Genomic DNA, 15,180 nt, shown 5'->3' with positions numbered 1-15,180 from the left:
GGGGGGGGGGGGGGGAGTCAGGGGAGGGGCGAGTGACGCGGGGGAGCGGGGCGTGGGGGAGGGCAGTGATCCGGGTGGAGGAAATTCGGGAGGAGTGTCCGGGGGGCAGCAACTTAAAAGGGGGAGGGAACTGCGGCTAAAGAGACCTTCGGTGATGGGAGCGCGATTTGTGAGGGGATACGGTGCCTCAGGTTTAAAAGAGCAGGAAGCTGAGTGAGAGGTTGGGGGAAAAGTGCCTTCGCTAGGCGAAGGTTACAGGTGGTGTCTCGGAAAGAGCTCCGAGGCTGCAGGCTGTAGTGGAAGAGAGGATCAGAGAACTAACTGTGTGCAAGGGACAGCTTAGGGGCTAGCGTCCAGGGGCGAGGGGGAAGTTCGAGACTTTCTGAGGACTGGCAGGAATGTGCCTCCTGGCCCTCGGTGCTTCCCCCCTGGGGGGAGGCATCGCGAGGGACTGTGGCAGGCTCCTCTGAACGGTGAGCGGCGGAGGTCCAACTCCACGTATGGATCCAGTGAATGAGAATTCAGCCAGAGAGGCTGCCGCGCTCGTAGACCTCGATCCCGACTTCGAACCCCAGAGCCGTCCCCGCTCCTGCACCTGGCCCCTTCCCCGACCAGAGCTCGCTCCCGAGCCGTCCGAGCCGGCCGAGGTGGAGTCAGGTCTGGGAGAGAAGGTACACACGGAGGGGCGCTCGGAGGGGCGCTCCCAGCCGACCCTGTTGCCCTCCCGGCTCCCTGACCCGGCAGGGGGCCCCCAGCCTGGGATCCTGGGGGCCGTAACAGGTCCTCGGAAGGGAGGCTCCCGCCGGAATGCCTGGGGAAATCAGTCATATGCAGAACTCATCAGCCAGGCCATTGAAAGCGCCCCCGAGAAGCGACTGACACTCGCCCAGATCTATGAGTGGATGGTCCGCACAGTGCCCTACTTCAAGGACAAGGGTGACAGTAACAGCTCAGCAGGATGGAAGGTAACTATGACCCCCTTACCTCCGTCCCAATACCCGTCTGCTCCTGGTCCCCCCAGTCTCCTTACCTCTACTCTGGGGCCCCTTTTACACCCCTAGCCCAGAGGTCCACCTTCCGTCGTCATTTAGACAAACATTTACTTAAGACATAGTATATGCCGCTGGGTGCTTGATGCTGGAGGATCACAGATGAATAAGACACTGTCCTTGCCCTGGAGAAAATTGAATTCTCTGCTCACTGCTCAACACTCCCAGCACTTTGGCTTGGCCTGCCCCAAACACTTATCCCCACAGAGAAGTCTTTATCCTATGTACAGCAGGAACTGTGTGGATTCCCCACAGGAACCTAGCCTTCCCTCCTCCCCCACCTCCCACCCCAAAACCTTTTCTCCCATTCCTGTGGGAATCACTTGGATTCCCTGCTTGCCTCCCAATACCTCAGGGTAGAAGTACTGTTCTAGGACTCTGCTACCCAAGAAGATGGAGTGAAGTGGCGAAAGGTAAAAAGAGTGATATCCATGTGGTAAGGTAGCAGATCTTATGCACTAAGAAAAAAAGGGGGGGCTGCCTCAGTTTACCCTATATAATGCCAAGAAACTCTCCTTAGTAAGGGGCTATCCAAGTTGTGGGGGGAAGTTTTCATTTACTGTTGAGGAATATTCACGGAAAAAATAGATAGGGCTCTGACTTCAGAGCACAAGGTTGGGAGTTCCCTTGGCCTTCCACGAGGAAACTGCAAGGAAAGATCTCGCTAGATGCTCTGAAAGCTTGTCCTGAGAAATATGGGACTCTAATCACAAGATCTGGGAGTTTTAACTCCTATTGACGCCTTGTGACCCCATAGGTGGTGAGATCAGCATGCAAGTAAATGCAGAGGGTTGAGTGAGCAGAGGAGGGTCTTCTCCTAGGTATAAGAGATCAAGGGATCGGATCCGCAGTATCCCTAGGGGTTGGGCAGAACAGAAAGCAGGACAGCTGACTGAGACCCTTGGCACTATTTCTGGATAGACTGCCACGCCACAGTCTCAGCTCATACAGAGCTCCCCTCCTTGGACCCAGCCTACACAGCTGTTTTTCTTTTCCCTTAGGTTCATTTTCCAGGGTAGAAGAAATAACCATGAGTTGTTAGTTATGCTGTGGTAGTGTAGTCCCTCCTTAGAATTTACACTTGTACGGGGTTTTTTAGTTTACAAAGTAATTAAAAATTTTAATTTCATTTATCCTCACAGCAATTCTGAGAATCCACATTTTACATATTAGGAAACTAAGGTACAGAAAGGTTAGGAAACTCGCCAAAATCGATAGAATGAGGACTTGAACTCAGGTCTAACTATAAATCATATGCTCTTTCTGCTAATCCATGCTGCCATGGAATGATGGCAAAGCCAAATCAGGCCAAATCTGGGGCCTCCAAGGCCCTCACCTCCCACTCCCTACCCCCACCCCACTCCAAGGGGGAGACCTCAAGACTGAGCTGGCTTCCCTGGTGATGTGCCAAGGTTACTACCACTCCACCAGGGGGCGGCACTCACCTAGAACAAGAAGGCTTAATTTAGGTGGTTGGGGGAGCAATTAGCAGTCGCCCCCCTTCCAACAGGTTAGAACGGTAGGCCTCTAGGGAGCCGACCTCTCCAGGTAGGAGGCTGTACAATGTACTAGTTCCAAGGCCTAAAGAAGAGGGGATGAACAAATGGCACTCGTGGGTACTGAGTAGTAGGGAGAGGAATGAGCATTCTCAGTAGACCCAGAGTTAGAGGATGGGAAGGCAGGGGGTGCGGGGCGGGGGGGAAATCACAGTGCCAAAAGTCACTGTGGTTCTCAGTTACTAAGAGCCCAGGCTGGATGGACAAGTGTGATTCCTTGAAGGAACCAAAAACATTAACGCAGCCAGAGGAGTTGGAATGCCATTACTACAGACAATGACTTCTAAAGAGCCCTGGAGCAAGAGGCTGCTTAAGCATCTTTCCCCAGGCAAAGGGTCTCCTTATCTAGAGCATCAGTCTGAAACACATGAAGTGATTTCTGACTGTCCATAGCCTCAGCCTGCTAGTTGCTCCAAGCCCTTCTGGGCTCCTCCCAAGTTTCTAAACACTAAAGACCTTCATGTGGGAGGTCAAATGCCCCTAAGGTTGGAGATCCTATGCACAAATTCCTGAGGAGAAGTGGGGAAAAGGAGGTAGGAAAGAGAAGGGAGGTTCCTGGAGGGTGGGGTGGGGCGGACACAAAAGGATGGTGTAACTAGCCTGGAGCAGCCAGTAGAAATAAGCTGCTCTGGGGGCTCAAGAAGCTGCCAATCTCAGCTCCCTGGGCCCCTGGAGAAAAAAACTTATCTCTAGCAGAAAATCAGCTGCGAGGGAGGAAGGAAGAACACAGCTTCTAATACTCAAGGCACTCAAGAGCTGACGGAGCCTCAAGGGGAGATTCACCATCCGTCACCAGAGGGCCACCCACCAATCAGGCAACAAATATTGATTATGTACTGGGAGATTGGCACTCTGAGGGGGGCACTGCTGGGGGCTGCCCACCTGGGCAACATGTCCTGGCGTTTACACTTGATAAGACGAATTACTTGAAACCATAAACAGCATAATATAGATTTGGGGAAATTTGCGTGGAACAGATGAAAAATGCTGTACAAGAAATTTGGCTGCAGAAGTCAAGCAACCACTTTAGAAAAGAGAGAGGACTTCAGCTTGATCTTGACGAGCTAGTAGAATTTAGAGAGGGGAGATCCTTCCCCGGACAAGGAGGGAGGGAGGGGAGGGATGGGCCTGGTGTATTTGAGGCACAGAAAGAAGCCTGGCCTGAATGTACTTGAGGGTGTGTGTCCAGGAATTGGGAGAAATCAGAAAAAAGGAATCTGCCAATCCTATAGAGAGCCGGGGCCCAAATGCCCTGTACAGAGTGGAGCACCAGCCTTGCTGAGGTTCCAGCCCCTCAGCCAGTTCAGAGGACCGGCTCAGGACAGGGTGGGTCTGTCCTGGGCTGCTGTTGCGCCACTGTCCTGTAAATTCCACCCAAGCCTGCACTCAAGGAAAGCGGTGGAGGTGTGGAACGCTCTTTCCCGCTTGAGCCTAGTTCTTGCTGAACCAGGAGTGCGTCTTCTCAACGCCCACGAGCCCCAGACAGCCACCAGAGACTTGGGAGGGGTAGAGTGCTGTGAGCTCTTGGCAGGGGGTGGTGCGGGGAGAGGGGCACGGTGCCCTCTGAGTAGCTCATTGCTCGGGTGGGAACTGTGTGTGGTCTCATCCCCTGCCACCGCCCCCCACCCCTACTTTTGCCTCTTTTCCCCCTGGATTTGACTAGCTTTGCGTCTCCAGGAATGCCCCCACCGCATCCCAGCATCCTTTTAGACTGCACTTCCAGCCGCTGACCATCCTTTCCTGTTGCCTCTGCCCCCTCCAGAACTCGATCCGCCACAACCTGTCCCTGCACAGCAAGTTCATCAAGGTTCACAACGAGGCTACCGGCAAGAGCTCTTGGTGGATGCTGAATCCAGAGGGAGGCAAGAGTGGCAAGGCGCCCCGCCGCCGGGCAGCCTCCATGGATAGCAGCAGCAAGCTGCTCCGGGGCCGCAGCAAGGCCCCCAAGAAGAAACCAGCTGTGCTGCCAGCTCCGCCCGAAGGTGCCACTCCGAGGAGCCCTGTTGGCCACTTTGCCAAGTGGTCAGGCAGCCCTTGCTCTCGAAACCGCGAGGAAGCTGATGTGTGGAGCACCTTCCGTCCACGAAGCAGTTCCAATGCTAGCACTGTCAGCACCCGGCCCTCCCCCAGGAGGCCAGAGCCTGAGGTGCTGGCGGAAGAGGAAATGCCAGCCTCGGCCAGCAGCTATGCTGGGGGTGTCCCTCCCACCCTAAAAGAAGATCTGGAGCTGTTAGATGGGCTCAATCTCACATCTCCCCATTCCCTGCTGTCTCGGAGCAGCCTCTCTGGCTTCTCTTTGCAGCATCCTGGGGTTTCAGGCCCTTTACACACCTACAGCACCTCCCTCTTCAGCCCAGCAGAGGGGCCCCTGTCAGCAGGAGAAGGGTGCTTCTCAAGCTCCCAGTCCCTGGAGGCCCTGCTCACCTCTGATACGCCACCACCTCCTGCTGATGTCCTCATGACCCAGGTAGATCCCATTCTGTCCCAGGCTCCGACACTTCTGTTGCTGGGGGGCATACCTTCCTCCAGTAAGCTAGGCACAGGGGGTGGCCTGTGTCCTAAGCCCCTAGAGGCTCCAGGCCCCAGCGGTCTGGTTCCCACCCTTCCAATGATAGCACCAGCACCGCCTCCAGTCATGGCCGGTGCTCCTGTCCCCAAGCCTCTGGGGGCTCCTGTGCTCACACCTCCTACTGAAGCTCCAAGCCAAGACCGAATGCCTCAGGATCTCGATCTTGATATGTACATGGAGAATCTGGAGTGTGACATGGATAACATCATCAGTGACCTCATGGATGGGGGCGAAGGACTGGACTTCAACTTTGAGCCAGGTACGGCACCTCCGAATCACGGTAGCATCTCACAACCTATACCTCCTCCTAGGTGTCCAGCTAGTCCTGTGATTGAGCAAAGGAGAGATAGAACAAGGGGTAGCTGGAGGCCCCGGGGAATTGGAGGGGCGATGTCATGTTAGAGTGGCATAGTTTCCAGATGGGACCTCCAGGCCCCTCAGCAGTGCTCACCCCTACAAGGTAGCATGGGAGAGGTGGGGAAGGGGCCGTCTCTGTTTTCCTTGGTGTGGATCTTGATGGTGGAAAGTTGTCATGCCCCAGATGAGCCTCTTACGTTGTCCTCTGTTTTCTCTTCCCACAGATCCCTGAGCCATTGGCTGGCAGCTTTATTCCCTGCTTCAGAGACGGAGCCAGGCGTGCCCATATCCACTCTTTATCCTTGACCCCTCCCTGGGAATTTGGGACCCTGCTTTAGAGCTAGGGTAGGGTCTGCTCACCTGGGTGTTGAGGAAATTATAAAGCTGGGGGTGGGGAGGGAAAGGGGAGGGGGAAAGGGAGAGGGTTTATTCTCACTGTGCCAATTAGGGGGTAAGGCCCCCCTCTCAGGAGCCATCCTCGGGCCCCCCCATTCCCACCCCATAGGTTTTGTAGCAGGGGCGGGCAGTACTGTTGGAAATGTGAAGTCACCAGTGGCCTTACCCCTGCCTTTGGGAGCAGGATTTTTTGTAGAGTCTTATCTGAGCTGGTCCAGGCTGGGTTGAGCCTGGGATTTTTATGCAGTGGCCCCTTGGGCCAGTGGTGTGGGATTGGGGGGTGGTGGTGGTAATGGGGAGCTGGAAGGGCCAAGGTCTGAAGCCTGGAGTGGCTCACCAGGCCAAATCACCCTTGGAAGGCTACAGATAACAGAAAGGCTTTTTATAAACTTTTAAAGAAATATAAACACAAATATAGAGATTTTTAACAGTGGCAAGGTGCTAGTGATGGGGAGAATGCTTTTTTCTTTCTGAAGGGTTTGTCATAGTGACCTGATGCAAACACTACAGACATTACTCCAGGAAACATGGGGGAAGTAGGGGAGAGAACCCCAGGTCAGCAGAGAGCAGGGGGCAAGGGGAAGAGCTCCCATGAGGACCAGGTGTAAAACATGGCCTACACGGAACTAGGTTGGAGTTTCCCTAAGCCAGGTCCCCTCACTCTGTCACCTTGTGCCTGGGAGTGTGGTGTTGGGGCACAGTCATACTCTCATGTGACCCCCTGTGGGTTCGTGCTATGGTGGGAGAGTGTATTGAGGGCCAGGAATGAGTTTGTGGCCTGGGAAGGGGGTGGGAGGGGGGAGAAGAGAAGGAGGGAAGGATTTAGGGTGGTAAAGTTAGGCACAGAGACCTCCCTGTTCAAGGCCCCAGACAGCTGTCCCTGCCCTTCTTCCCCTTGCCTGACTGCAGGGGTTATGTGGAAGTGTGTGCAGTAGCAGGCAGGGGGAGGGGCGGAACAGGGAAAGGGGAGCTGGGGAGCTTGGCTGAGGGTCTGGGAAATGAGCAGGGATGGAGGGGAATGTGGATCAGGTTTACTAGCACCTGCTAGGAAAGGCCATCTGGGGCTCCTTCTCCACCCTAGCCCCCAAAGCAGCCCCTCCCCCAGTCCCCTTTGCATTGTCCCCTCCCCCACCCCTGCTGTGGGTTCCCATCATTTCCTGTGTCAGCGCCTGGCCTACCCAGATTGTATCATGTGCTAGATTGGAGTGGGGAAGTGTGTCAAATCAATAAATGAATAAATTCAATAAATGCCTATAACCAGCTCTGGTTTCTGCTGCCTTGCTGTTCCCCGCGGATAGCGGAGGGGGAGGTAGGGACTGCCCAGAGGCAGACTGGTGGGGGGTGGGGGAATTTCAGACGGGGACTTGGTGGAGTGTGGCTGGGGGAGGGAAGATGCCCATCCGTCACCTAACCCCAGCAGGAGTAGGCGGGCTGTGATAGGCCTCCCAGGGGGAGGTAGTCTGGTTGGAGAAGACCCCACCCCCCACTCTGTCCCTCAAAGGCTCATTGTGCTAGACTTCGCTGTCTTTCCTCACCCCCACCCATGTGCTTGCCCTCGCTGCTCCTACCCACCCTGAGAGCCTCCACAATGCCTGGCGCAGACTTAAGCCTTGGTGCAGATATTGGGAGAAGAAGTCCTTCTTGCAAAAAGGAACCTCACATTAAATGCCAGTAATTTCATACCTAGTATTGCTGCTCTCAGTTGGTCACTTTATTTTGTTAGCGATGTTTATCCCTACTATGGATAAAGTTCGCTCTGGTCTTAACGAGTGGACGACTGCGAGTGGTCCCTTCATTTGAGTGTCCTGATGATTTGGACTGGAAAAGGATAGGGTCAGTAAGTAGAGAAAGAGGCCCCTGCAGGGAAGCTTTCTACAAACTAGGGCCGAAGGCAGGACAAAAGAGGTGAGAGGCAGGTCTTGGGCATGGATGTTGGATTTGGAAAGGAAATTCATCCCAGAGGGCCAGGGTGGAGGAGCCTTCGGTAGACTGGTGGGGAAAGGAGGTTGCTGAGACAAACCATGTTTGGGAAGGCTTACTGGGAGTTTCACTGACGATTTCACTGACGATTTCACTGACGATTCAATTGGAGCGACTTTCTTGGCTTCTTGTCTTCTAAGCATTTTTATTTGACCCCTCCGCAGGAGGTCACATTGTGTATGCAAGGCATCTAGGAACCAGGAAAAGGCACCCTCACCTCTGAGGACTGGAGAACTTCCCTTCCCATCCTGTCCCTCCCATCATTCAAATGATCACTTGGAGTAACCGGGCCTAAAGCTAGGCTGAGGAGTGACCTGAAGGTGCCCAAGCTTTGCTCTTTTCAGTGGCAATCGGGACACCACGACTCCAAGAGCGAAAGGTGAAGGGAAAGATGGGAACGATGTGGTGGGGGTAGGGAGATATATTGAGGAGATGGCTGAGAAACAGCGAGGAGGGATGAGTGACACAGGCACGCTGTACCTGGTTTGAGCTAAACATCCCTTCTGAAGTGGCCCTAGACCCTATTCCCCTTTTCCTAGGATCTTGTGATCCTACGTGATGGACTACACCAGCCCCACCCTATATTCTCCGTCACCCACCATTATACAGTACCCTCCATGTGCCTTCTTCCTCCATCATGCTCCTTACCAATTAGCTTGGGTTCTGGGTTCTTCAGGAGGGGCACAAAAGCTTTGTAGACATTCTCAAGTACAGTTCCTGTGAACACGGCAGTGCACGATCCCCAGCCCCTGTCACCCAGCCTCCACCCTTCCAAAGCCCAAGATTTCAGGACCCTAACACTCAACACTATCTTGAGCTGGTGTACCTTATTTTCTCCCCTCTGGTCCATCCCTAGGTCCGGTCAGGGGAGGCGGGGAGCGGTGCATAGAATGTGCTAACCTAATCAATGTCATAGAGGCGCCCTTCCTTAGGCTGACTAGAGACGGTCAATTTGGATCTGGTTTAGGGGCCCTATTTGAAGGACCAGGTCCACAGTCCATCTTTGGGGCCTTGCTCTATCTCTGGGAAATGCTCCCAAGCCGCTACCTGCTAACCCATGCTCCACCCTGCAAACGTAGTAGGTGTTTCGAGCTGTAAGGAATTTGTTGGCATAGTCTCCAAGGGTCTTCTTCAGGAAAAACAACTGCATTGTCCCCATTGCATCACACAAATCGATGGTGTCTGGAGGGAGACCACAGGGTAATTGGGGCAGCTAAGGAGGGAGAGAGGGAGCAAAAGAGGCCAGTGATCCTATTCAGAACGTGTTGGAGGAAGCTGTCTGGATTCAAGGAGCACTCTTCTTGCCAGGAGGAGGACTTGAGGGCTAGAGATGACCCTGCTACTTCTGATCCTTGGCCATGAGTCTCCTCCCCACACTCCTCACCTGTTTTAGGCAACCCCACTTTATGACGGACATAATCCAGCAACAGGAGGACAGAACAATTAGTATTGGCCAGAAACTGCTGATTATCTGAGAAGAGATGGCACGGGGCATGTGGTCCTTCCGCAGTTATACCACCTCTGTGATCTCCACTGCCCTCCAACATCCCCAGCCCTACACATAGACTCCAGCTATGTGATACCCCTCACCTCCATGTTTGATAAAGATGAACATGCTCTGAAGATCTTCTCACTCTTCAGAGCGTCTTAATAAGTCATGGCAGAAGGAGGGTGTTCTAGAGGCCTTGGGGGGCCAAGTGGGCCCATAAGGTCGGGGGACTGGAGAGGAAGATGGATTAAATTGGCTGAGGAGGTCCAGACTGGGCAAACAGGAGAGAGCTATGGGCAGTTGTGGATAAGCAGCATCCCTAGGGGTAGGGACTGAGGCTGCAGCTGAGGGATTATGAGGTCAGAAGTGGTATGTGTGACAGAAGGTGAGGTAAGGCTAAGGAGAGAAGAACCTGGGTGGGGTCTATAAAAGATTTGTTAAAATGGGGGCAACAACAACAACAAAAGAAAATGGGGGCAGCATGGTAAATCTAACTCTAAACTGGCCCTTAGAAGGAGTGTAGGACACCTAGAGAAAAGTCCATTTCTGGAACAGCACTCTTTTCGAGTGAGTCTGTGGTGCCGCTGCCTCCGCGGCATGAGTCCACCACGCCTCTTTCCTCCCCTCGGCACCATGCCTCCCACCCACATTGCACCCCACGTTTCCCTTGCTCCCCCCCCCAACAGCAGACTTCCTTGATGATTATCAACAGAACTTTTATTTCTCATTCGTTTCTGGAACAGTTGAAGGGTAGATGGATAGGGGGAGGGAGGAAGGGACAGCAGAAGCAATGCTGTGAGGAGGAAGGGCTGGGCTGGGGGAGATGAGAAACATGGACAGGGCCAAGGGGCAATTCTCAAGTAGGAGATATTGAATGAGAAGGCAGTTATAGGGGGCACAAAATTCAAAATCAGCCACAGGGGGGCGAGGTGAGCCCTGGACCCAGGTTGGTTGGACGAGGGCAAGTTAGTAAAATTTAGGGCTGCAGGGCCCTGGGGTTCTGTCAGGGTGTCAGGGCTCAGGTTTCAGGGTGTAACATGGAGGAGCCCAGTAGGGGCTATGCTGGCTGCAGGGGGAGCCCCCAGGCCCTTCCCCTCCTTTTGGGGGGATCTCACTGACGTGGCAGAGCCGTTCACTGTAGTCTGGCTGCAGACTTTCTGCCAGTCCCTTAGACACACCACTCCAGGCCTAAAGACAGATATCTCCAGGTCAGGGCTCAATTAGGAGCAGGAAGTAAAAGACCCAGGCTCTGTGCCAGGGGAACTCTCCCAAGATCTGCAACCACTGTGATTACAGAAGGGACACACACACTCCTGGGCCCTCAATACCACTGTTTCCATCTGCCTCAACCAATCTAGGATCAGTTCTTCTGGGTGTCTCTCTGCATCTAGCCTATCCCCCAACTGGTCGGCCACATCCTGTCAGTGCAGGCCTCCCTCCCCTCCCCTCTGCCCCCCATACTCTGTCTGTCTAGCTGGCAGGCAGTTGGCCATTGACAGACTGCAGTCTGCCTATGACAATGTTCTCACCGAAAAGTTCCCGTGGTATTCAGTAACCAGATCCTCTAGGTTCTTGAGGGTAGGAATTCGGGGCATCGTCCTGAGTGGGGAGAAAGAGGGAGCAGGAACACATCGGTTACGCTCTTTTATTACCCTTCTCGTAGTTCTCGCACATGGAATGAAGTGATTCTGTGTTGTCTGCGCCTGCATCTTCCTTCCATCACCATGCCCACTTGGGTGATCCCTCATTCCTTACTGTCCCGCCCTCTACTCCTGGAGACCTGGTAGTAACCCTCTTCCCCTATTCCCAGCCCCCACCTCATTTTTCTGGGATTCCAAATTCTCACCGTTCCAGCCAGCAGTACAAACAGATGAGGCTCACGATAAATGCCATGGAGCCAAGGGGGATCAGCACAGCTTTCCATGCAAACAACGAAGGAGTCTCAGGATTCTCAGGATTCTCTATGGAAAAGAGGAAAGGAAAAGAGACCGAACATTTGTAGCGCCCCTACTACGTGCCAACATTTAGAGCCCCAACTTGGTGCCAGACACTGTGCCAGACGCTATCTGTATACTTAATCCTCATAACTCCTGAGCGGGGCAGGGAGCAATTATTATCTCCATTTTACAGATGAGGAAACAGAATCAAAGAGGTGATTGATGTGCCCAAAGTCAAAGAGGTAGGAAGTGGCAGAGGCAGGTTTAAACCCTAGATTTGCCTGATTCCAAAGCCATCTTTACCATGCAGGCTTTCCGGGAATGCTGCAGGGAAATTTTATACATTCTGTATCCCCTTTGAGGACCCCCTCAGCCTCCTTCCAATCCACCCCACTACTGTAACAACACACTGATCCAACCCTACACAGAAAAATCCTGTTTCCTGGGGGTTGGAGTTGAACAGTGAGGGGAGATGAGCCACCAAGTTTGGGGGCTTAGGGGTAGGGAGGTAGGGCAAAAGACAGTGGTGCTAGAAAGGTTCCTGGGCTCATGGGTCGGGGTGATGCATTAGGCCCATTTTACCCTTTGAAGTATTGCTGCCCCAGTGAATGGGGCAGCTCCAGTCACTCCAATGCTGAGCGCTTCCACAGAGTGGGTTATAGCGGCTTCGAACACGGAACGTGTAGAATTTCTGTGCATCCACGCTAGGCAGAGAGAAGCTATGTCTGTGATCCACGGCTTGTTCCTTGAGGAGAAAGAGGGTGTCTATAAAAGAAGGGAGAATGGAAACTGCTGCCCCCCACCCCCACCCCAGGTCATCTTCTGGTTCTTCCCAGTTTCTCCCTCCTCTCTTGACTACTCAAGCCACACTGCTCCCTTCACTGCCTAGAATTTAATGCCTCCTTAAAGGCTTGCTTTTGTTTACTTGCCTTTCTGGCTTTGGGAAGAGCATGGGTAGGGAAACCTTGAGGAAAACTCACTGGTGATGAGAGGGAAAGGAGTCAGAGGAGGGTGGAAGGTGGGCAGGGGAACTGGGAGGCACAGAACAGGAGCTGGGGATCAGACCTTCCTATTGGCTAATTGAATCCTTCATCCCCACTTGCTCAGCCAGAGCTGCTATCCCCACTCACTCACAGTCCAGCTGTGGTCCCGGTCACTCCGGTACTGCACCAGGTGCTCCAAACAGTGGTCCAAGTGTCTGTTGCTCCAGCTCAGTTCTAGCTGGAATTCACTCAGGCTGCGAAGTGTCAGATTCTCCGGAGCCCAGGGGATCACTGGAGATATGTGTGCGTGTGTGGTCATTCCCCTGGCCTAGACAAGTCAGGATCCTGAAGGTAGTGCGCCTGAGCCCTCCTCCCTTCCCCATTCTATTCCTCACCTCTTTTCTGCCCAAGTACCCTTATGGTGAAAGAACACTAGTTTATATACCCCTTTCCTCAATACCCCACAATATCCTTAGACCCTCCTTTCCAAATTACCCAGATCCTGCAGCTTTAGCAACTGTTCGGGCTGCCTCCTGTGTTCCCATGGGTCCTGGAGCTGGACAACAAATGTTTGGTAGAGATGGATCTCCTTTTTTCCAAACCAACAGCCAGAAGTGATCCCTTCAGAGAATAGATAGTGGCCACACTCTTGGAGTTTATCATCATCATTAAAGTTCTTGTACCTAGAGAAAGATTTCAAGGAAGAAGCACAGTGAGGTAAACTTGGGTACTCCGGATTTCCGCAGCCCAGCCTCAGCTCCTCTGAACTGACTTATGACTCACCCCACGAGAAAATAGTGGGGAGCCTGGGATACTCTTGGTCCCCACGCAGTCTCTCACATCTAGCCCACCTCCTCTTCCTCCCCCGTGCGATTCCCTCTCCCCTTCTCATACCCATAATGCAGAGTCAGGTTGGTGCGCTGGGGCTCAGAGCTGCTGTTCCAGGTGCAATTCATGTACTCGACATTGAACACAAAACACTGAACCTTTGGGAGGGGCAGAGTGGAAACACTGAGGGTCCCAGGGGGTGTAGAGGTCAGGAAGAAGTCTAGATTGGGGAGAAAATGAAGTGGGGGAGGGGAAGAGAAGACACGATGGTCAGAAGAAGCAGCGTGAGGCAGGGAACCCTTGCCCTTGCCCTCCCCATGGTACTCTTAAAACTCTGCCCGCATCCTTCTAATGTCCAGTGGCAGGTTCCAGAATTCAGTAGGACCCCTTCCCACAGATTTCCTTCTCACCAACCTCCTCCAGTCCCAGGTTTCTCACCAGCTGTGATGTCTTCATTCCCATTGGGCGTGAGGACCTTTGGGTTCAGCCCCACCCCCAGCAGAGGCAGCTGCAGGAATAAGAGGGATCTGAGTGGCAATGGTGGCTTCAACATGGCGCTTACTCTTCGTTCCCTGGGTGCAGACTGTGTCAGGAACCTGGGCCCCTTACCCACTACCCCTCCCCACCCACACATTTCCTTCTGTCATAACTTCCGGTGGAAAGAACCTTAGAAGCCAGGGCTTTACAGAGGGTGTGGTGAATGTGTGCTATGACACAGGCTAAATCCTCTGGGAGATTAGGTGTTAATCTAATCTGTAGAAGTAACACCACCACTGTAATGTGGTGTTAAGTAGAGACTAAAGCTGGGTATCCAATATTGTCACAGACCCAAGAAGCCTCAGACTACCTAGATCCTGGGAAGGACCTGCTCATCACCACCACCGTTCCCGGCCACCTTCTCATCTAAATTATTTTATCCCATATAGTGGAGGGTCTGAACCTCTCTCCATCCTATGTTATGCTCCTTCCTTGGCTCAGTCACCCTGAAACCGCTATCAAAGCTCTACTATCTTGGCTGGATGGAAATTGCAGTCTTGGCTCCCGTGGGCACATCTATAGTTATCTTTCCTCTGACCTTATCCAAACCAGAATAGCCACCCTTAGCTGTTGCGAGAGCTGGGTCCCCATTGTGACTGGTGAGGAGGTCTGACTTAGAAGTAGATTCTGGAAATGAAGGAACAACAATACTGCCTTCAAACTCCTCATCTTCCCCTGAATCTGCTTCTCTTCCTGTGTTCCGTATCTCAGTTAATGGTATCATCACCCTCTCAGTCACCCAGACTTCAAGCCTCAAAGTCATCTTCAATTCCTCCGTTTCTCTCACCCTGAGAATCCTATCAGCTCTATTTCTGTTGTGTTTCTCCCAGTCGTGTCCTCCTTTCCATGACCACGGCCACGGTGCTAAATCAGCCTTTCATTCCCTCTAGTCACGATTAGTACTAGAACCCACTAACTGGCCTCCCTTTCTAAAGGCCCCCTGTTCTCTAATCCACTCTTCATTCTGTTGCCAGATGTATCTTTCCCCAAACGCAGAGCTGATTGGAGACACTATTTACATAAATAGTTTATTTAGTAAACATTTATTGAGCCTTTAATATGTGCCAGGCACTGTGCTTATGTTCTAACCCACCCTAATTTTCGGTGGGTTTAAATTCCTCAGGGTTAGCGCAAATGTTACCTCCTCCAATATGTCTTCCTCTCCCCAGTCAGAATTAATTTGTCTTTCCATTGTGATTCAATAGCATTGTGTTATTGTTACTTTTATTTGTTATGTGCTAGTTTTATTATTTTTTATTTATTGTTATTTGTTACTTTTATTACAGCACTCTATCTTTTCTCTAAAAGGCAATACCACCATAGAAAGAATATCAAGAGTCAAGAAAAGTATGATATCACTTATATGTGAAATCTAAAAAAATACAACAGGGAATTCCCTGGCGGTCCAGTGGTTAGGGCTCCGCGCTTCCACTGCAGGAGGCACGGGTTCCATCCCTGGTGGGGGAACTGGGGAACTAAGATCGTGCGAGCCGTGCGGC

The 15,180-nt window shown here is 52.7% G+C and overlaps 3 protein-coding genes across 4 annotated transcripts; 1 reads left to right on the top strand and 2 right to left on the bottom strand.

Moving 5' to 3' along the window:
- Nucleotides 1–6: 6 nt before the first annotated feature.
- On the top strand, nucleotides 7–7,189 carry FOXO4 (forkhead box O4). Of its 2 annotated transcripts, XM_007470113.1 has the most exons (4): nucleotides 116–671; nucleotides 849–965; nucleotides 4,368–5,433; nucleotides 5,756–7,189. In XM_007470113.1, the coding sequence occupies exons 1-4, from the start codon at nucleotides 501–503 to the stop codon at nucleotides 5,761–5,763; spliced, it is 1,362 nt and encodes a 453-aa protein (XP_007470175.1). In that variant the 5' UTR covers nucleotides 116–500; the 3' UTR covers nucleotides 5,764–7,189. The 2 variants fall into 2 exon arrangements, with proteins under 2 accessions (XP_007470174.1, XP_007470175.1); XM_007470112.1 differs by having other exon boundaries at nucleotides 7–965.
- Nucleotides 7,190–7,616: 427 nt separating this feature from the next.
- On the bottom strand, nucleotides 7,617–9,704 carry CUNHXorf65 (chromosome unknown CXorf65 homolog). The gene is made up of 6 exons (XM_007470111.1): nucleotides 9,498–9,704; nucleotides 9,292–9,378; nucleotides 8,955–9,089; nucleotides 8,556–8,624; nucleotides 7,991–8,097; nucleotides 7,617–7,745 (listed from the first exon to the last, which is right to left on the bottom strand). The coding sequence occupies exons 1-6, from the start codon at nucleotides 9,520–9,522 to the stop codon at nucleotides 7,647–7,649; spliced, it is 522 nt and encodes a 173-aa protein (XP_007470173.1). The 5' UTR covers nucleotides 9,523–9,704; the 3' UTR covers nucleotides 7,617–7,646.
- Nucleotides 9,705–10,095: 391 nt separating this feature from the next.
- Nucleotides 10,096–13,728, bottom strand: IL2RG (interleukin 2 receptor subunit gamma). The gene is made up of 8 exons (XM_007470110.1): nucleotides 13,559–13,728; nucleotides 13,211–13,364; nucleotides 12,812–12,999; nucleotides 12,468–12,607; nucleotides 11,916–12,078; nucleotides 11,243–11,357; nucleotides 10,926–10,995; nucleotides 10,096–10,584 (listed from the first exon to the last, which is right to left on the bottom strand). The coding sequence occupies exons 1-8, from the start codon at nucleotides 13,695–13,697 to the stop codon at nucleotides 10,408–10,410; spliced, it is 1,146 nt and encodes a 381-aa protein (XP_007470172.1). The 5' UTR covers nucleotides 13,698–13,728; the 3' UTR covers nucleotides 10,096–10,407.
- Nucleotides 13,729–15,180: the final 1,452 nt, after the last annotated feature.

This window comes from Lipotes vexillifer, unplaced genomic scaffold, assembly GCF_000442215.2.
Source record: "Lipotes vexillifer unplaced genomic scaffold, Lipotes_vexillifer_v1.1 scaffold926, whole genome shotgun sequence".
NCBI lineage: Eukaryota > Metazoa > Chordata > Mammalia > Artiodactyla > Lipotidae > Lipotes > Lipotes vexillifer.
The sequence above is the reverse complement of the archived record's forward strand: the minus strand, read 5'-3'. Positions and strand labels throughout refer to the sequence as shown.